At 49.2% G+C, this 19,912-nt stretch overlaps 1 protein-coding gene across 6 annotated transcripts in view; it reads left to right on the top strand.

The window, feature by feature from the left end:
• EPB41L4B (erythrocyte membrane protein band 4.1 like 4B) overlaps window positions 1-19,912 on the top strand; it is a 119,665-nt gene that overhangs the window by 38,981 nt on the left and 60,772 nt on the right. For 3 of the 6 annotated variants that reach the window (XM_028516223.2, XM_036022022.1, XM_028516231.2), the window contains exons 3-13: window positions 2,808-2,850; window positions 3,710-3,788; window positions 5,702-5,746; window positions 7,559-7,611; window positions 12,416-12,536; window positions 13,532-13,619; window positions 13,778-13,866; window positions 14,164-14,233; window positions 14,335-14,504; window positions 16,508-16,617; window positions 18,308-18,338. In XM_028516223.2, coding sequence (XP_028372024.1) covers window positions 2,808-2,850; window positions 3,710-3,788; window positions 5,702-5,746; window positions 7,559-7,611; window positions 12,416-12,536; window positions 13,532-13,619; window positions 13,778-13,866; window positions 14,164-14,233; window positions 14,335-14,504; window positions 16,508-16,617; window positions 18,308-18,338 — 899 coding nt within the window. Of the gene's footprint in view, window positions 1-2,807; window positions 2,851-3,703; window positions 3,789-5,701; window positions 5,747-7,558; window positions 7,612-12,415; window positions 12,537-13,531; window positions 13,620-13,777; window positions 13,867-14,163; window positions 14,234-14,334; window positions 14,505-16,507; window positions 16,618-18,307; window positions 18,339-19,912 lie in introns of all 6 variants that reach the window. The other 3 variants (XM_036022020.1, XM_036022019.1, XM_036022021.1) reach the window with 1 other exon arrangement.

The raw sequence follows: 19,912 nt of genomic DNA, 5'->3' as shown, positions 1-19,912 counted from the left end.
GGTTTTATCATCTCTCATGTGAGGACGGTGACTGGGTTTCTTAGCGCCTATGATGCAGGCAGGCAAACCTGATCGGGAGGCCACGGGGTCAGGAGCTTTTAAAAGGGAGCTGTTTCTGATTTCTATCCCAGCTAAGCAAGCCCCAGACTTTTCACAGGCCTCCATCCTGGCAGGTCCTGCTCCGGGCAGGGCTCCAGGCCGTTGCTGGGCAGGAAGGAAGGGAGCTCCTTAGCAGTGTGGCCAGAGGGAGAGCAGCCTGCTGTCCAGTGGAAAGAAGCATCTAGCCGTGATCTGTCTATGCATTAACGCTGGGGGTAGACATTTGGCTGGTAAACCGTGAAATCGAGATTTTACAGAGCTCAAAGAGAAATTTCTAGAAGGGGTTGTGGATGTTTCAAGATCCCCAAGATCATTAGGACACATTCCTGGGTAGGAGACGGTGTGGGAAAACTTCAGCACTGACTATTTTTAAGGGGCACGCTGGGCACCTTTAAAAAACACTCACCCTCGGAGATTCTGTTCAGTGGGTCTTGCTTGGGTGGGGCCTGGGTGTGTCTTCGTGACGTAATGTTCAGCCAGGGTTGAAAACCACAGCTAAGGAAACAACACAGGTTGGGCTCGGATCAAGACTGGACTTTGATCCTAGGTGGAGAGGTATAGTGGGCTCTAAGCTCGTTCTCTCCGAAATATGAGAAGGAGACTTGAGGCGGGAAGACGCGGGACAAGCTCTTTAAACTGAGGCTCGGGGCCTGATAAGGTCCGAAGGCTGGGTGCAGGGAGGAGGATGTTCTTTGCCAGGGAATGGGGAATTCTTCCGAAGGAGGGAAGAACGGGTTTAGTCATAGCCATTAGCATGGCCCCTACTGTGGCCGGAAGGGAAATATTACACTACTTGAGTCTTTATCTGCTCTCCTCCCAGGAGGTAAGGTCCAGGGTTCTCCTTGCTGGTTGAGGGCTGCAGTGAGACCCAATTCTCATGAGGCAAGTGGATCATCAAAAACTGCCCGATAAGCCCTGGCTGGCATAGCTCAGTGGATTGAGCTGCTAACCAAAGCATCACAGGTTCAATTCCCAGCCAGGGCACATGCCTGGGTTGCAGGCCACAGCCCCCAACAACCGCACATTGATGTTTCTCTCTCTCTCTCCCTCCCTTCCATCTCTAAAATTGAATAAATAAAATCTTTAAAAAATGCCCCATAGGCAGACGACGAAGGAATGAGTAATGAAGTGCCAACCCAGCCCACCCCCTGTGGAAGGAATAGTCTCAGTAAAAGTAAAAAAAAATCAGGTGTCCACGTCAAAAAGAAAAGTCAACAGTAGTCACAGCCCTGTATGCAAAATAACCCCTCAAAATCTTTCTGGACCTATCTGGGTAGAAAAGACTAATTTTTACGTCAGTGGGATTCTGCCCAGTTGTTTTCTTCTGACATGGCGCCGTGGGCCTCTCTCACCACGTGAGTCACTGTGGGCCCCCATCTGTGTTAAAGGCTGAATAGTATTTCATTATATGGATGAGCCATTTTTTTAAATCCGTCTTTATTGGTGGGCATTCAGGTCATTTCCAATTCGAAGCCATTAACAATGCCTTGGAGATGCGCATCTGGCTTCGTTGATCTGCTTCTTTCATGACAGGCAGCTGCTGCGCTGGGAGTGGACAGGACAGAAGCCCACGTCCTCCCATTGTGCTGTTTACAGCGTATTGTATTGTAATTCATCTGCTGTTTGCTCTTCTGTTTCCCCGTCCCGCTCCTCCCACACAGTCACAAGGGGCCCTTTGCAGAGGGGTAGAGTACACTGTACTAATTTAGTCCCGTCCTCCTTCATTGTTAGCAGGTGCCGGGGTGGGGTTGCCTCCAAAGGTATATTGACAGGCAGCCGAATGGCCTCTGAGCCTGAGCAGCTAGCGAGCAGCCCAGTCTGGCTGTCATTTCAGCCATTACTCGAACAGCGACGTTTCACTGTGCATCCAGGTTCCAGAAAGTGATGGGGAGACTTTGCTGCTCTGTGTGCTTGGCACAGGAACCCCAGAAATGATCACGGGAACCGATGGCCCAGAGGGGTGCACCAGTGTTCCCCAGTGTCCTTTTCCACAGAAGTTACGCTTTTGAGGCTCCCTCCTCAGGACTACGGCATCAGCCACTTTGACATTCTAGAAAATGTTCATGCGGGGGGTGGTTTTGTCATTTTTTCTGGGATGCATCAGCCTGAAGTGGTGGTTCTGGTAAAAACGGGAGGAAGTTGAATTGCTCTCGATGACCAGAGCCAAAGCATCCCTGCCGGTCTCTCCATCTTTAAATGTGGGTCATTTTCCTGGCGGAAGACTAAAGGGGTCATGGGTGGCGGTTTTATAATTTTAGAGTTGAGGGCGACAGAACTACAGGACCAGTGTGTGACGAGAGAGTCTCAGAAATGCAGCGTGCAGTCTTGACTGGATTAGTGGAGGAGACTTGGGCTCATTAGGGAAGATGGACTGTGACTTGAGGAACTCGGAAGGAAGAGGCAGTTGGCTGCACTGACTTCACAGATCAATTAGGTAAAGGGTTTTAAGTCCTTTCAGGCTCCTCTTTGAAAAGCTTATGGAAGCTGTGGGCCCCGCCCCCCAGAAAAAATGCACCGTGTGCACAAGCACAGATTTGAATACCATCCCAGGCGGTTTGCAGGTCCCCAGCCTGAGAGCCTGTGACCCAGTCGAGTCTCTGGTTTGTATGGGCAGCATTACCACGGTTTGCGGAGGAGGCTGACCCTGAGGGCTATACACGCTTGCTGATGTGCTCCATTCCTAAAGAAACGTTTTTCTTTCCTTTCAGCACTGGCTGGACCACTCCAAACCCATAAAAAAGCAGATGAAAAGTAAGTAAGCAGAATTGAGCCGACTCATTTCTTTCTCTTATCGGAAAGTAAACTTCTTTGCCAGTGTTTTGAGGTGTTCCATTTCCATTAGAACTTGGGAGCTTTATTAAAATAGATTCAATTTTAAGTGCATGATTGTTAATGTCTCAAGGCTGGCCAAGCAAGCATTTGAGTTTGAAACTCAAACAAGCATTTTTAGTAGATATTAAAAAACACCTGTGCTCTCATTTGCACTCAGGCAGCCCTGCCAATGAGGACTGATTAATCTGCTGTTCAGCAACAGGACTTTACACTTAGTATGGCCCCTTCCAATGAGTAATAAAGTAGACTCAGAGAATGGGGGGTGGGGGGAGTGGGGCAGGAGAGACCTGGGAGAGCAGGGCAGCTCTGGCGTTCCAGGTGTGGTCCCCCATTTCTTCCGTGTTGTCTACGCATGTCTGGGTAATGTTTTTCAAATTTAATGCTTACGGGTATGTTTACTATTTGGATCCCAGAACTCTTGGTTGGGTTGGTGTCCCCTTCCTTTAGCCTGCTTAGTATTTTGTAAAACGTTAATATCAGCTTGGAGCATCCGGACGATGAGGGATGAAAGCAAAATGTCAGCTCTCAGTAACGCATCTAGATGAAGCTGTTTTTCCTCCAGAATGAGGTGCCTCGCTAAGCCGTTGTTGCTGACAGAATTCCTTTCAGTCCTCCAAACGAGTACTGAAAAGAACTCACTAGCACTGCATGCACTGCTGTGCCCTTCTGGTGTACTAGCGACTGTGTTGATAGAGCTCATGTGTTTTTCCTTTTGTCCATTCCGTGATCTTCAAAATCGGGGGGAAACCTCTTCCACCTTCCACCGCCAAAGGTTCAGTTGGACCCGCCTATGCTTTGCACTTTCGAGTTAAATATTATTCTTCAGAACCGAACAACCTTCGTGAAGAGTTTACAAGGTAGGACAAAATGCAGAGCAAGATCCCCACCCCCACTCCCGCCCCCCAGCCCCACGTAGCTCTTGCTTCACTTATAAGTTATGGATGTTTCTACACTGTGAGTTTGCCTCCCCCTCTCACTGCTGCCTTTACATTTCGAGCAAAACTTCTTAGCCCTTTGCCTGTGCTTATCTCTGTATTTCGTTGAAAAAGCCACACTTTGCTTAATTTGACCCTTAGTGGATCAAAATGAAAAGATGTATTTTCTCATCACATTTCTGTCCGGTTGGAGCTTGGGTAATTTGGTTCATTCTGTGGCACTTTATTTTTATGTCAGACTAGAAAGGGAAGGCAGGTATTGGAAGATCATTTCTCAGCCCAAAATTTCCATCTTATTTTTTTTAAGGGGCTGCAAAATCTCCTCTCACTTGTTACAGGATCACTGTTGTTAAGTCTATGCTACCTGCCCAGCCCCCCTGAATTCCCTTTGTGGTGTCAGATCAGGAACAGTGTTGAAGCCACAGAGACCTCAAAAACATGTGAAGTGTGGGGTTTTCTCCCAGGCACCCATTCATCAGTGAGATTTTCCCCCCAGTCCTGCGTGACAGCCTCGGAACCTCCTTGTCATTGTCTGTGTGACAGACAGTAGAGGTTCCATGTAAGCTGCTGGGCAGCCCAGGGTGTTGACCACTAGCTTGGAGATGACCCCCAAATAACACTTAAAGACCGCTTATCATCTTCGCCCCCCCACACCACCACTGAGAGGCCCATGGGGCTCCTGTGGTTAGGTTTTTCCTATAGGAATTGGAAGTTCTGGCCACATCACAGTGTGTCCTCCTTGATGGGAGCACTCAGTTCAATGGTGGTAGAACACCTGTCGCAGGTGGGAACATTCTGGAATGTACCAGAACCTTCAGGCCCACTGTTGATTTCTGGGTCACCCACATCATCCTATATCCATTCGACAGAGAACGACTATCCGCATCGTTTTCAAAGTTCAAACAAATTAAATCATTCTAGTATTTTTTCCTAGAGTCCTTCTAGCTGTCATCAAAGGCAGTGATTCTTAACCAGGGTTGTGTAAATCAGGAACACCTGGGAAGCTTTTGACCAATCAGATTCCTGGGGACCACTCTTGTGTGTGAGATTCTGGTTCCCTGGGGATGGAGCGGAGAGTGTGGGCAGCTTTTTGTTCTTTTCATGCACTCTGAAGTGGTTCCAATGCCCACGTCCATCTGGTTAAAAACAACAACAAAAAAACACTTATTTAAGCCAAGATACTTAATTTTTTACCAAAGTGGACCCCACTTGTGTTATTTGCTGCCTTCTCCCCCATTTTTCCTTATCCCTGTAACCAGCAGCTGCAGTGAAGCTCCAGGACTCTCATTTTGTGTGTGTGTGTGCACATGCACTCACACGTGCACAGTTTTTCAAAGGACAGAGTCTGCAGCTAAACTGCATTAGGAAAAAGTCTTAAGCAGTTGCTATCTACTATCAGCTATATATTTGATAGGATCAGATGCAACCTTTCTGGACTCCCTGGTGGGGCTAGCCGAGGTCATCATGCCAAGGCTCCACCTGCCTGTTTGATTGGACAGGTCTCAGGCAAGCACGCGCACTGCGCGAGGTGTTTGGTTCTCTTCTCGGACTTGGAGCGGCTGTGGAGGCCGTCACTGGACCATGCCGTGTTCCATGTTCCATCCTCCAAGTATCTTGCAAGTTCTGTACATGTATTCACCTTCCTAGCTAGAGTCTGGGTGCCTTCTGGAGACTCAGGAGGAGACACTTCCACCACTGTTCTCACCTGAGTCGGACTCTCTTCTCATGATGCAGAACTCCGGGCTGTGGGCGGGGCGGGTTTTATGATGGGCAGTTGGGATCGGAAGTGGCTGGGAAAGAGTGACCCTCTGTTGACTTTTGTATATGTTTGTCAGGTACCTGTTTGTTTTACAACTCAGGCATGACATTCTGTCAGGAAAGTAAGTACGTTTTTGTTTTAATTCTTAAACCCAGGATAGATAATAGTGTATTTCTAAATAATTCACTGTTTTTGTTTTTTAACTCTCTTACCCTTGTTCCCTTTTCAAAATTCAAAAAAAGTACACCAGGCATTGTAAAGTGAGTCTAATACTTGTATCACTGTCATCATCTTATTTTAAGTGATTACTCTATGGCTTGAAGCATTTCCAAGAGCATTTAATATCTTAAGTGATGTGTATTTGGGAATAATTCTCTCCCTGATCACATCACTGGCCCATTCATAATGGCTTTTGTCGTATTTGCAAGCAAGATGCGTTATTAGTATGTATACACTTACAAGCATTTGGACAGTCAAAAAGTCTCATTCATCGTCATTTGCATTAACTAATGTAAAGAGGTAATGTTCTGATTCCGATAGAAAGAGGTTTAGACATCTCATCTCATTTCCTTGGCCCCTCTTAAAAGTAGTTTCTAAATACTAGGCCTCTGGCCACCCAAAGAACGTTGAAGAAAGGAACATTGGCACTGAAGTGGTTGATTTTACCTGCAATATTGATTTATTCTGAAGATACAAGATTTACAGTCATAGCTTTTACAGTTGTGTTATTTTTCAGCATATATATTTTCTTTTGCTTGAAAAACTAAGACTATACTGAATCTAAAAAGCAATACCTGATATTGACCAGAATACATTTTTGATTTTGAATATCACCTGAAGGAAATTTAAAATGTGATTTCCGAATTTGCAAACTCTTCAGTAGAATATGTGCAATAAAAATCTTAGTGGAACGTACACTATAGAACAAGTAGATTGTACAGTGTATACATTTGCCTTATCCAGCCATGCAATACAGATCTTTGATTGACGTGTGTATTATGAGTATGTGTGTATTTTTTCTCCCTCCCCCTTTCTCCATACTGTGCTCCTCATACTAAAGGCCTCTTAACTCTAGTAAATGTCCTCAGTTTGGAAAAATATTAATGGCGACATCTTGCATTTGTATAGTACTTTGCAGTTTCTATGCACTTCAGCCTGATTTACTGTACTTCAAACAGAATAGCGTTCTGGTCCCAGCACTGCCTCCTACCAGCTGGATGACCTTGGGCAAGTGGCAGGACACTCAGTTCCTCGTGTCCGAAGGGGGGAGGGGAGCACTGTCAGCCCCCGTGCTGCAGGGCTACAGACTCCATGCAGTGACCAAATTGGACCATATAGACGACAAGGCTTTGAAAACTATGAAGTGCTATACCAATGTACGTCATTATTATTTTTCTAACTAAATTTGCAATATTAAATATGAATGAGATCCTGATTTGTGGTAGCAAATACACTTCTGTGGCTCTGCCTCAGGTATACGAGCGTATCCAGCTGTCCTGACAGTGTTAGATACTGTGTCTGTCTGTTTACTTTTAATATTACAGTCTTGTCTCAAAGACATAAGGCAGCTTGGAAAGGTGCATGTACTATGACAAGATAAAATAAGCTTCAGAATAATAAGATGAAGGGAAGGCTTTTCATTCTGTTTCCGAAGCTGCCCCATTTTTGTAAAATTCGCTCAAATTGCCCACAGGTTTGATAGAACCTATACCTAGATTGGGTTATTTTACCATATGATAACCGATTTTGGGAAATAATGTAGAGTTAAGTCCACTTGTTTGCATTCTTTAACATGGGTAGCAAAAATAGGAACCACAGAGAACAAAAATCATCTAAGGATTACTACCTTTCGACAATAATGACATTTTGCATGGTTATGAGTGTTTAAGTTCATATATGGAATTAATTCATTCTCTTTCTCTTTTTTGTCAAGATTGAAATGCCCATATGAAACAGCTGTGGAATTAGCTGCTCTCTGTCTACAAGGTACATTGTTCTTTAGTGGTCATTAGTATTTTAAGGTCCTTGCTTTCATTTCCGCAAGCGAGTGTCTGCTGTGTGCCAGGCCCAGCACTCTGCTCTGGTGGTACGAGTGAATACGACATCATCTCTGTCCTCAAGTGGCTGTGGTCCCGTGAGGACCATCTGTCAGGACCACGTGCCGTGTATGCACAGAGTGCAGTGTGGTTTCTCTGAGAAGTGAGACCTGGGAGGCTTGGGAGGGGAGGGCCCGTTGGGGGTTTAGGAAGTGAACGTGGTCAGAGGATCCAAGGCACGAGCAGAAACAGTGTGTGCAGAGAGGGACTGGCAGCTGAATGGTGCTGGAGGGTGAAGTGGAAGAAGCTGGGTCAGTGGGTGGCTCTGGACCCCTTGAAAGAGCGTGAATAGCATGCTGTCAGCAGTGGTGCCTTTGCAGGCTTTTAAGAGGGAGGCAGGCCTGGTTAGAAGCACCATTTATTAAGTTGGGAGGCCTAAGTGAGGAAATGTGTATAAAACTCGGATATTATAATCATATTCCTATCCCCTGATTTTGACTTTTTGCTTACTTGCCAAATATGCCTTCTTGGGTAGCTCTGGCTTATGCTTTTGGCTGACTCACGTCTGTGTGCTTGTGACTAGGGGCTAGAGGAAGACCAAGCCCGGGCTGCGGGTGCGGTGAGGAGGTGTTGCCGTGATAAAAGATTAAGTTGATCAGGGCTGGGGGTTCAGTATACACACACACACACCCCCCGAAACAAACACAAGAAAACAGCACTGCTAATGCAAGAAGGGTCTGGTCATTAGACTTAGGTGTTGAGGGAGGAGTCAGAGGTGACTCATAGGCTGCCACCAAGGTTAGGGGACAGAATGGTTAGAAGAAGAATTGGGCTTCAGTGGAGGAGACGTCAGAGGAGAGTCACTTGGCTGAGAGGTGCCAGTGGAACCCCTAATAGCTTCTTAAGGATGCAAGCCTGGCTCAGCGAGAAGCATCGAGAGGGGAGTCACCAGCGTGTGGGTGGGAAGTGGACAGTCAGGGGCTTGCCCACGTGACCGCCTGCGTTGACTGTGCCATCCATGGGATGCACCAGTGGATCTCCCCAGTGCACAAGGAGCGCTTGCCAACGTCTCCAGCACCGACTGAGAGGACCCTGATGTGTGACTGCACATGAGGAAGCTCGTCAGCACATCAGATGGACACGTGCCATGGGCCCGCTTACTCGTGTGCTCGTGGGCTTCCCTGGAACCGTGAATTACTCGTTCATAATTACTGAGTATTGTTTTGGACACCATCATAAGATTTGGCGTCTCACTTTCGTATTTACCAATTTCTAAACATCGATCTAAGTCTTCAAGGTATAAAGTCAGCACAGGCTTGCTATAGAAAACCAGAACAACAGCACAGCAAACAAGCGGAAGGAAGGCGGCAACCCTCCGTCCTGCCAGCCATGGGCAGCCAGCAATTCTGCCTGTGAGTTTTGAGCGGAGTTTGAAAGATGTAATTCTGTTCAGAATCGCATATAAAATTTTTGCATGCTTTTCTACTTGGCATTTTTCGTGCAGGCATTTTGTCCTGTTTATACTCGTAAAGGCAGTTCTTACTGACTTCAGGCCACGCCCATTCCTTAGCTTTCATGTTCTCTAATGGGTGCTTGGCATATGGTAGGTGCTCAGTGAGTGCAGAATGAATTGAATGAAGTCGAAGAGGCCCCAAGGACTGTGGCTGAAGGGGGAGCCTGCCCCTGAGGTTGGAAGGCATTGGTGGTAGAAGTGACAATACTGTCACCTGCAACTGCTCTGCCAAGTACAGTGCTAAATACATCATGTCCATAGATTCCTGATACAGCTGTCCTTACAGTAAGTGCCATGATGATGTGTGATGGCTCGGGGAACTTGGAAGTGGAAGTGAACGGTCCACTTTGACCGGGCACAGATTTCTCCAGCTCGTCGGGGAGCGTCCACCCTCAAGTTTCTGAGTTGCCAGGAGGTCATACCATCAGGCTTGGTGGCCCAGCAGTAGATGTCAGGGTATAGTCATCAGGATAAAAGCATCCATGTCAGACTCGGGGCCCCCAGTCCACTGGAGAGGTTTCTTCCTCAGGCCCTGGGCGCCATAGGTAAGCCTGTACATCGTCTGGAATGATTAGAGGATGAGGCACACACGTCACCACCACCCTACCCCCCCGCCCTGTGTGATGGAGGCATCGCCACATTCACCAAGTCCAGCTCCAGTGGAACTCTGTATGCCTTGCCCCAGAACCAGTGCAGACAAGAAGAATACCAGCTATCCTTGAGCCCTTCTTAAAGAAATGGCCCATTTGAGCGGGAACAACATCAGTGTGATTTAAGATGCAGTCATTATGTCAGGTACAAATAAAAAGGCTGAAGACAGATGGGCTAATGTCTATGGCGAGTTCTTGTTCCACTGGCCCCCATGCCCCCCCGTCCCTATTCCATCAGTTAACGCTGTGACTGCTTTTCAGTTCAGCCACAGCCGAGCCAGCTCTCCTCACATGGAAAGATCCCTAGAGCCTCTCTGTGGATTTGAATAACATGAAAGGTGGTGTTTCTTCCCGTGCTTGGTTGTCCTTGAAGGAGTGATGCTTCCAGAGTTAGGATGCGCTGGCCCTGCATAGGGACTGTGCTCTTTGGGGAACTAAATGTAGGGTAGGTTTGAAATTCAATGCAGGCAAGAAAGAAAAACAAGGGAGGAAGGAGAATGGTACCATCATTAGTTGTGTGCTCGTGATCTCGTTTCATCCTTGTATCAGTTCCTGTTTCATCAGAGACCCCCAGAGAAGTTAAGGGACTTGCTCAGGTCACACAGCGGAGGCGGAGTTCGTGACCTCCTGGGTCGGGGCTGTTTCCGCCACCCTCCACAGCTGGGGCCCTGGCTGCAGAGGTCCAGACTGAGTGCAGCGTCAGGCTTTGCCAGCAGGCTCTTGGAAGGCAGGCATGCTTTTGCAGAGTGGGTCTCCCCTAGGCCTGTTTTAGTCCAATAGTAGGAGGAGGGACTCCAGCCCCCTCGCCGGGTCCCAGGGGAAACTTGTTGTTGTCTGGCCTCTCCCTCCTGTGCTTGATGGCCTCGTTGGACTTGTCCAGACGTGACACCAAATGCAGGGCTCCATGGTCTCACTTTGGCCCAAGGGAAGAGTGGTTCATACCAAGGAGATCTCGTCCCAAACTGCCCCTCTGTGATTGCCAGGTCCCTAGTTTCAGGGTGACCTCTTGGTCAGAGGTCAGTGGTGGCCTCCCACCTTGGAAGCCCAAGGTGCCAAGCAGCTGCACACCCTGACCCAGTCCAACCTGGTGGTCTTCAGGGGGCCGTCCACTTCCACATTGTAGGCGAGGGGCTGCACTCAGGTGAGGAGACATTGCCCAGGTCCCTGCCCAGTGTCAGATACTGTCCCATCCAGTCCCCCACCACTCCTCTGTGTCTGTGTCAATGCTGCCTCCATGTGATCAGGGAAGTTTTGTCCACTTCTGCAAGCCAGCTGGAGTCCTCGGCAGCCCATGCCGGGCCCAGTGTGGCCCACATGGCATGGTGGACAGGGCTGCTGGGTACAGAGTGAGGTGTTGTTAGTGAAGGCACTCAGGCATATATGCCGGCCGGCTGGCCAAGTGATGAAATTTGTTGTGTTAAGCCGTGGTTCTCAAAGTATGTTCCCTGGGTCAGCCACATCAGCATCTCCTGGGAGCTTGCTAGAAATGCAAATTCCGAGGCTTTATTCTAGACCCTGGGGGTGGGCTCCAGCGCTGTGTGCTGTAACCAGCCCCCCAGGTGACCTGGTGCATGCTCGCGCTTGAAAACCACTGTCATAAATAAGTAGTGCTTTTCAAAGTAACGGGTGCACCAACCGCCAGGGCATTGTACGAAAAGGCAGGTTTTGCTTCAGTAGGTCTGAGGTGGAGCCCGAGATTCTGCATTGTAAGAAGGCTCTCAGGTGATGCTGCTGCTTCTGATTAGGCGGGGTGCGGGCTGGTGACCCCCCTTCTGCAGCAAGGTAGTAGAGGAGCCTCTGGAGGATTCTTTTTCATTCTGGGGTCCACTTCCTGAGCTGCAGAGGTGCAGTGTTTGGGGTGGGGGTGGATTTTTCTGTTTGAGTCCTGGAGGAATGGGGGCCCCAGGTCCTCAGGTCCTCCACTCTGCAGGAGTACTCAGTGAAAGCAAGGGTCTGGCGGCATGCTTCGGGCTTTTTGCAGGGATTGCCCACGTGGCTGCCCCTCCTCTCTGCATGACCGGCTTTCTCTCTGTCTTCCGTTCTGCCTGAGTTGCGGCAGCTGCTCTGCAGCCCTCGTTCTTACCCCCTCCTCCCTCGCTCCCTCCTTCTCCCTCCCAACGTGTTTGTCTCCTGGATTCTGCATGTGCTGAATTCTTGATTGGTCCTCTCCAGCACTGCAGACCCTGGAGTGCTGCTCAGACCCACCTACTTAAGAAGAGCTTTGTTAAATGGATGTTTCTGGGTGGGTCCTCATTCTCTGCAGTGGCCTTTTATCACAAATTCAGGCTCTACCACTTCAAGGGGGAAATATAACGAGGGACCTCCCTGGGCGGGGGAGGTAGTGGGGAGAAAGACCGTAACCACCAAGATGCTGGTGTTGTGCCCGATGGGGAGGGTACTGGAATGACATGGGGATTCTGAATGTCCACGTGGGTGCCGAGTGGGAGTCCCGTCCTCCCAAAAGGCGAGAGTTATGCATTTGGGGTACTTGTGCCTTCTTACCGGGCAAAAAGCGCCTTTGGACCCGGTTACAGCAGTCGTGAAAAGCATTCAATGTCTCCTGTGTTTTCTCCCTCTCCTGAAACTTGCAGCGGAGCTTGGGGAGTGTGAGCTTCCAGAACACACACCAGAGCTTGTGTCTGAGTTTCGGTTCATTCCAAATCAGACAGAAGCGATGGAATTTGATATCTTCCAGAGATGGAAAGAGTGCAGGTACCTCGATGCATTTATTTTGGGATGTGTAAGCGTTTGTAAGATGCTTTTGTTTACCATAAAATCGCAGCCCCGATGCTTCCCCTCTCTCCCGGGCTCCAGTCTTGTTTACCCGAAGGCCCGCACGACGTCTCTCTTTCCAGACATGTACATACAGTAGAAACCAGAGCATACTCCCCGTTTCTCTCTGAATCGTACAGCCCAGTCCTGACCCGCCTGTTGCTCCCAGGCTCACCTCCCAGAGAAAGCGAGGAGGTGCTGCCCTGATACAGCCCACAGGCCTGGGTCTCTGTCCATGGTCTGAACTGAAGGGGAGACCCTCGGAGGGACACTCCTGTTTGAGACCATGGGTTGTGCGGCCCTGTATTCCAGGACACATGGTCACCGCAGCTAAAACCAGCCCTGCCAATGTTTCTCTTTGGGCTTTTTCCTCCTTCCCCCAGGGGACACCCCAGTCTGGCACTTTTATGCCTGGACTGCCAGTGGCGCCTCCACTCACAGGGGTCCCAGACTTTAGCCGCTCTTCCCTCCCAGCCCATCTTCCTCACACTCTGCCACTCCAAGTCGCTCTTGGACTCAGAAACTTAGCGTGGTTTTCCTGTTGTCCCTCAGTCATTTTGGAGGACGCATGCCTTTTTGGAAAGTGGAGGGTGACATTAGCACGTGCTTGTATCACATAGAAATGTGTGGTTGCAGGGTCATCTGCACCCCTGTGCACAACCCCCTACCCCCGGCCCCCTGCAGGCAGCCCTTGTCAGCAGGCAGACACACACACCTATATCTACACACCAAAAAAGTGTCCCCTATGTCCCGTTATAAACACTGCTCTGTCCTCTTCCCAGTCAGGTAACGGTCTGCTCTGGAGGTGTGTGAATAAAAATGGGTGTCCCTCGTCCCTTTACTTGCTGCATAAAATCCCTTAGTGTGTGGCTGTGCCCTTCAGAATATGAGTGTGCGAGTTGCAGTTTACATGTGTTTCCATTGGTTTTTCTAAGGGGAAAGAGCCCTGCCCAGGCGGAACTCTCCTATCTGAATAAAGCGAAGTGGCTGGAAATGTATGGGGTAGACATGCACGTTGTCAGGGTAAGAACTGGGCGCGTCTAAGGCATTGGGTCTCCCTGTGACTGAGCAGTGTGTGAGCGATGTGCAAACCAAGTAACGTGGTGAGCGAACTGTTTTGCATTCTGCTCTGTGACGACCTGTTAGAACCTTCTACCGATTGTCACTTCATTTATTTGTAGGGAAGAGATGGCTGTGAATATTCTCTTGGACTGACCCCGACAGGCATATTAATCTTTGAAGGAGCTAACAAAATAGGCTTATTCTTTTGGTAATTTAGTTTTGTCTAATATTAAAAATGTCTTTTCCTATTCTGTGGTGGAATTTTATGTGATGGATGATTATTGAGGGATATTTGCAACACCCTGATTCATTTAAAAAAAAAAAAACACACCATTCTCTCATCCATGCGGGTGTGTGGCAATGGCAATGGCGCTTCTGGATAATCACCCTTAAATGAACGAATGATTTCTTAGCAAATCCAAGCTTTAAAAGTAGAAAGGACACTGCTGTTTGATGTGTCGTGTGCCTGCAGACTGTGCTTTTACAATGTCTTCTCTCTGACCAGGCCTAAAATCACCAAAATGGATTTCAAAAAGAGCAAACTGACACTGGTGGTGGTGGAGGACGATGACCAGGTAATCCTTGCTCCGGTGTTACCCACCCCCTGGCCCTGAGTGGTCCTCCATCTGTGCCCTGCGCACCCACTGACTCGAGAACCCCGTGCTTCCCCGCGCAGGGCCGGGAGCAGGAGCACACCTTCGTGTTCCGCTTGGACAGCGCCCGGACCTGCAAGCACCTGTGGAAATGCGCGGTCGAGCATCACGCGTTCTTCCGGCTGCGGACCCCGGGAAACAGCAAATCCAATAGATCAGACTTTATCAGGCTGGGGTCTCGCTTCAGATTCAGGTGGGTGCCATTTTTTACGACATGATCACTTGTTTTGAAGGAGGGCAGCAGTGCCACTTTCTGTGCAGGGAGCCACGGGCCCCCCAGCTAGGGACACGGAGTGTGCACATCCTGTCCCCGCTTCCTTAAGACCTGACCTTTAGCCCAGTCCCTGGAGCCCTTTCGGCCTCTGTTCTCGTTGATGAAGTGGGGATAATGATAACAAAGGTATTACTAGCTGGCACGTAGCTTTAGCTAGACTGTCTGATACAGTAAGCACTGGCCACATGGGGCTCTTTAGGTTCATTCATAGCAAAGGAATTTTAAGATGGAGTTTCTTGGTCTCACTAACACGTTTCAGGTGACCATGACCCACAGGCAGGTGGCGACCACCTTGGGCAGTGGCAGCCATAGGATGTAAGCAGCACCGGGGCTTCCCAGGTGCCAACTGACGGGCCTCCTGGCAGCCTTCAGAAGACAAGTTCTCTGGTGGTCCCCATTTCACAGATAAGGAGACTAGGGCCAGGGGGTTACACAATCTGCCCAGAGTCACAGACGGTTAGTGGTGCAGCCGAGATTCAGTCCCACGCTGTCTGGGTTTTAACATTTTAACCACTCCTCTGTTGCCTTTCACATGCCGACGTCAAGAAATCCGGTGACATTTAAGAATGAGAGCAGAGGTCAACATGTGTGTGAGTGACCCAGGGTAGGCTCAGCAAATACTTGAATCTGAAAAGACCCTGAAAAAATAGAGAATTTATTCTGCTATGTTTTTCCTTATGAGTGTGAGACCGTGCCTCTCAACGTGCATGAAATCTCCCTGGGTGTTTGTTAAAAATGAGGATTTATGACCTCATCTACAGCCTTCGTCATCGGAATCTGTGGGTGCCCACCTATGCATGTATGAATAAGGCCTGGGCATGTACCTTTGGAATGCACTCCCAAGGCTGATTTCTGAGGCACGTTTGCAGATCTGAGCACAGCGCTTACCAGATCTAAGACTTCACATGTTTCATAACCTCTGCCCACACACGGCATGTCCTTGAACTCTGTTTAAAGTGCCAAAAGATCTGCTCATTTCAAATCTATCTACTGCGCAAGGGAATGGCTGTGCACTTGTGTTTAAAGAATTGTTTTGTTTGAATGTATTTTTAAATGCCTCGAGGTGAGGGCAACAGAACCAGCTCCTTTCCGAGAATCGACTCAAACAGGGTTCCGTGGAGGGTGTCGGAATGACAGAGGCTAATGGAGATGGCACGTGGTGGGCTGGTGTGTGCTCTGGGCGCAGTGAGGGGGACAGGCCCGTGGGGGTGGAGGCCGAGGCAGGATTTCCCATCCTGGGAGGCAGCTCCCCCAGGATTTGGCCCAGACCAGGCTCCCTTCTGCTCTTTGAGGAGAAGCTTAGAAAGAAAGGGGGGTTTAGGGATGAGCCCCCCTTGGGGGCCCTTAGAGCAGGTGGCAAGTGGCTCCTTCCTTGTGATACGTCTGAAACCAAGGGTGGCTGGAGCGAAGCAGCGACTGTCGGAGAAAAGCAGCCCGCCTGCTGGAAGCGGGGCGGAGCATGGGTTGGAACTCAGAAAGCCTTGGTGAGAGCAGCAATGTTGCCCTTAGCATGGCAGGCGAAGCCAAGGTTCAAATAAGTGGTCATTGATAACAGCCTTTTAAGAGATTTAAATGTCTGTGCAATTTGTTTTATGAGAGGTTATTATATGTGCGAATCGGCGCTCTCTTAGTCAAATGTTCCAAGTACTTGAACCCACTTGGTCTGTGCAGCCAAGTCGCTGGTACCGAAATTGTAGGTTTTGTCCTCTGATGGCAGTTCTTGCCTCTGTCATACAGCCTGGGTCTGGCACAGGTGATTTTATTTCCAAATGAAGGCAAAATTCAGTGTGTTCTCTACCAAATGAGTCACCAGAGGTCGAAACTGACATTGGAACTCTTGGAAATAAAAGCGCACCTTCAACTATGTGTCATGAGCTGATATCCTCATATTGGTAACATGCAGTAAAATATTTACTTTCCAGCGGGCGGACGGAATATCAGGCTACACACGGGGCCCGGTTACGAAGAACCAGCACCTTTGAGAGGAAGCCTAGTAAACGCTATCCGTCCCGGAGACATGCGACGTTCAAAGGTTGTGTGGTTTTCCTTCTGCCTTGGAATTTTACACTATGGTTTAGTTCATTAGCCCCCAAGGAGCTAGGTAAAGCAGATGTTGAAGGAACTTCCTACTGTTCGGCTCTGTCGTTCTGAAGCCTTTTATTTTTATTTATTTTTTTAAACTTTTTTTTTTTAATTTATAGAGAGGGAAGGGAGGGAGATAGAGAGAGAGAGAGAAACATCAATGTGTGGTTGCTGGGGGTCATGGCCTGCAACCCAGGCATGTGCCCTGACTGGGAATCGAACCTGCGACACTTGGGTTCACAGCCTGCGCTCGATCCACTGAGCTACGCCAGCCAGGGCTGAAGCCTTTTATTTTTAAAAAAATTTTATTTTTAATTGTGGCGACATGTAATACTATATTAGGTAAAAGCAGATGTTGAAGGAATTTCCTACTGTTTGTCTCTGTCATTTGAAGCTTTTTATTTTTTAAAAATTTATTTTTAATTTTATACTGATATTTAATACTGTGTCAGTGTCAGGTGTACAGCATAGCAGCACATCAGCATTTATATTTGATTGGCCTGGCACCAACACCTTCCCCTTCTAGAACCTTTAACCCACTCCTTCCTTCCTTTCTGGACCAAAAGTACATCCAGACATCCAGAAATTCTCTAAAGTCATCCTCAGCTGCTTTAGTAGAGAGAAAAAAAAATGCCCAGATCCCAGGAAATGTTGAGCTCATCTTCAAGAAAAACCCAAGGAAGACAGGATGAGATGCTTGCAGAGAGGGGTGCCAGGCAGGGAAGGGCCACTAATGGCAGGAACGGACAGTGACCGAGCGAAGGGGTGGGGATGGGGGGCCCTCCCTCTGTCCCAGGGGCTCTGTGGCCTCCCTGACAAGCATCGTGCTTGTGTGTGTAGTCCATTGGGTCAAAGTTGTGCAGAAACACCTCAGGGTAAGGAGGAACTTTCTGGTGGGGCTGTCCAAGGATACTGCTATCTAAAGACAGCAGTGAGCTCCCCGCTCCCCCGAGGAGCATGCAGACCCAAAGAGAAAGGCCCCAGACCCCTGGCTTTGTCTGCCTCTGAGGGGAGGGGCATCCTCATGGCTCTTCCAGGCCCCAGGTTCCATGTTTCTCTTCTACTTTCTTTCCTGGTCTCCATCCTCCTTTCCTCCTCTATTTTACTGACATTTTCTCCGGCCAGAGTTCTGGCATCTTTGTGAAGCTTTGAATGGTTCTCCATGCTGCATGCTTTTTAAAATGAGGCGGAGTCCAGATAAATGAGCTCTACCTCCTCTCGGGCCCCTTCCATAGACTCACATACTGCCGCCCCATCAGCGGGGACTGCCCTGAACTCCCCAGTAGGTTCAACCTTGTGTTTAGCCTTTAGCACCATACACCTCTCTGCCTCTGTCTGGGTCAAGCCTGGGAGCTCCTTGAGGAGGTCAGTGCCTGTCATCCCAGAGTGCTGGGCCCTAGGACTGGGCTCTTTGAGCTTTGGCCGAGAGACTCCGAGGGCCAGGCTCAGAGGAAAGGCTGTTTGCATTTTCTCCAGGAAGGAGAAGCTGCCAGGGCGAAGAGTCTGCCTCCTGCCGTGGAGGCTGCTCTCAGATCCCAGAAATCCCCGCTGCGTGGTAAAAGTGATAAAGCTGTCTAAGATGTCATGCCTCTCTGATTTTTCTTTTTGTTGTTTTGTTTTGTTTTGTTTTGTTTTTAAAGCAAGCAACCCGGTGATAGCAGCTCAGCTCTGGTAAGTGCCCCCAGGCTCTGGGGTATGACTCTTCTCTCTATTATATTTACTTTCAATATTGACTCTTCCCTTGATACAATTAAATCACTGAGTGAGTTTGCTGATCTTTTTCTTTCTTTTTCTTTTTTTTTTTTTTTCTTTTCCTGCTGCCTGGCTATACCATCCCCCTGGCTTTCACTAAGTACACAGTAGAGTGTTCCAAGACAGTTTATTTTTTTAGAAAACACAGCTGCCCTGTTTGAGTAGCTCCGTGCTTTGTTTATTATACCAGTGGGTGATAAAGGTGATAGGAATGTGAGCAGCGCACGGCACTCATGGCATCGCGGGCGGCGATGGGGAAGGAAGGCCGTGCTAGGCCCGGGAGCAGGCGCTAGGTGAGTGCAGGTACCAGGATGCACTGGGTGGTGGACAACGGTCGTGCCATGGAGAAGACCTTTAGTAAACACTTTTACTGAAATTTCTGCAGGAGAAAGCTTGTCCCACGACTGAAACTCGAGCCCAAAAAGGGAGCAAACTTTTTCTGTGAAGTACCAGATAGTCAATATTTTCAACTTTGCAGGCTGTACGGTCCCTTCTGCAAGTGCTCAGCTTTGCCGCTGGAGCACGAAAGCCACAGCAGACAACTTGTAAATGAAGGAACCTGGCTGTGTGCTGATTGGACTTGACTCACTGCTGCCAGTGGGCCAGGTCTGGCCCATGCGGAGTGGTTTGCGGGCCCCTTCCTAGCACAGGTGTTCTTGACCTTTTCCATACATTGGAATCACCTGGTCAGCTTTGTCACATCCCCATCAGCCAGGCCACAGCCCAGGCTGAGGGGCCGCCCCTGAGGAAGGAACCCAGCATCTGTGGTTTCGAAAGCTCCCGGGAGATTCCAGTGTGGGGCCCGAGTGAGAACCACCATGTTACCTAGCCTGTGCCTCTTTTTCTCCCTCTGAAAGTGTTCCCTTTGTTGGGTTTTGACTTGTTAGGTGGACAGCTGCTGGAGAATCACAGAACGCAGCTGTTTCAACCCCTGCCTCCAAGCCCTAGCAAGTGACCAGTCGCCCAGTTAGTTAGCCTCTCAGCTGTCAGAGGCGCAGGCCTCAGGTTGCCTGGGAGGGAGGATGACCTTTGAGGCCAGCATGTTTTGGCCGTGCCCAGCATGCTGGTCAGTCAGCAGAGCGCACAGTGGAACCAGTAGCCAACACCCGGGTTGGTGGCGAGATCCCTGGCAGAGAGATCAGGAGGCCTCCATCTTTCTCATTTGCAGACAGGGAGGTTGGGCTAGATTGTGTGTGTGTGTGTGTGTTTTCAAACTTTTTTGGCCTCTGATTTTCAGCCACTGCCCCCAGATGTACCCTGACAGAGAACAGAGGAAAGTGGCCCTCCTGGGGATGAAGCTGAGCGAGGAGCGAGGGGCCAGTGCCTGCTGATCACTGTCCCTCCACCCCCACCCCTGCCCCAGAATAGCCCCCAAGGCTCTAGAAAACATAACTGGCCCTTATATCACTCATCTGGGAACCCAGCCTCGAGTCTCTGGTTTCAAACTCTCTGCAGGACCATTCTGCTGTGGCCCAGCCTCAGACGCTATGTCC

Source organism: Phyllostomus discolor, chromosome 3, assembly GCF_004126475.2.
Source record: "Phyllostomus discolor isolate MPI-MPIP mPhyDis1 chromosome 3, mPhyDis1.pri.v3, whole genome shotgun sequence".
Taxonomy (NCBI): domain Eukaryota; kingdom Metazoa; phylum Chordata; class Mammalia; order Chiroptera; family Phyllostomidae; genus Phyllostomus; species Phyllostomus discolor.
This window is presented reverse-complemented; position numbering and strand designations above follow the sequence as displayed.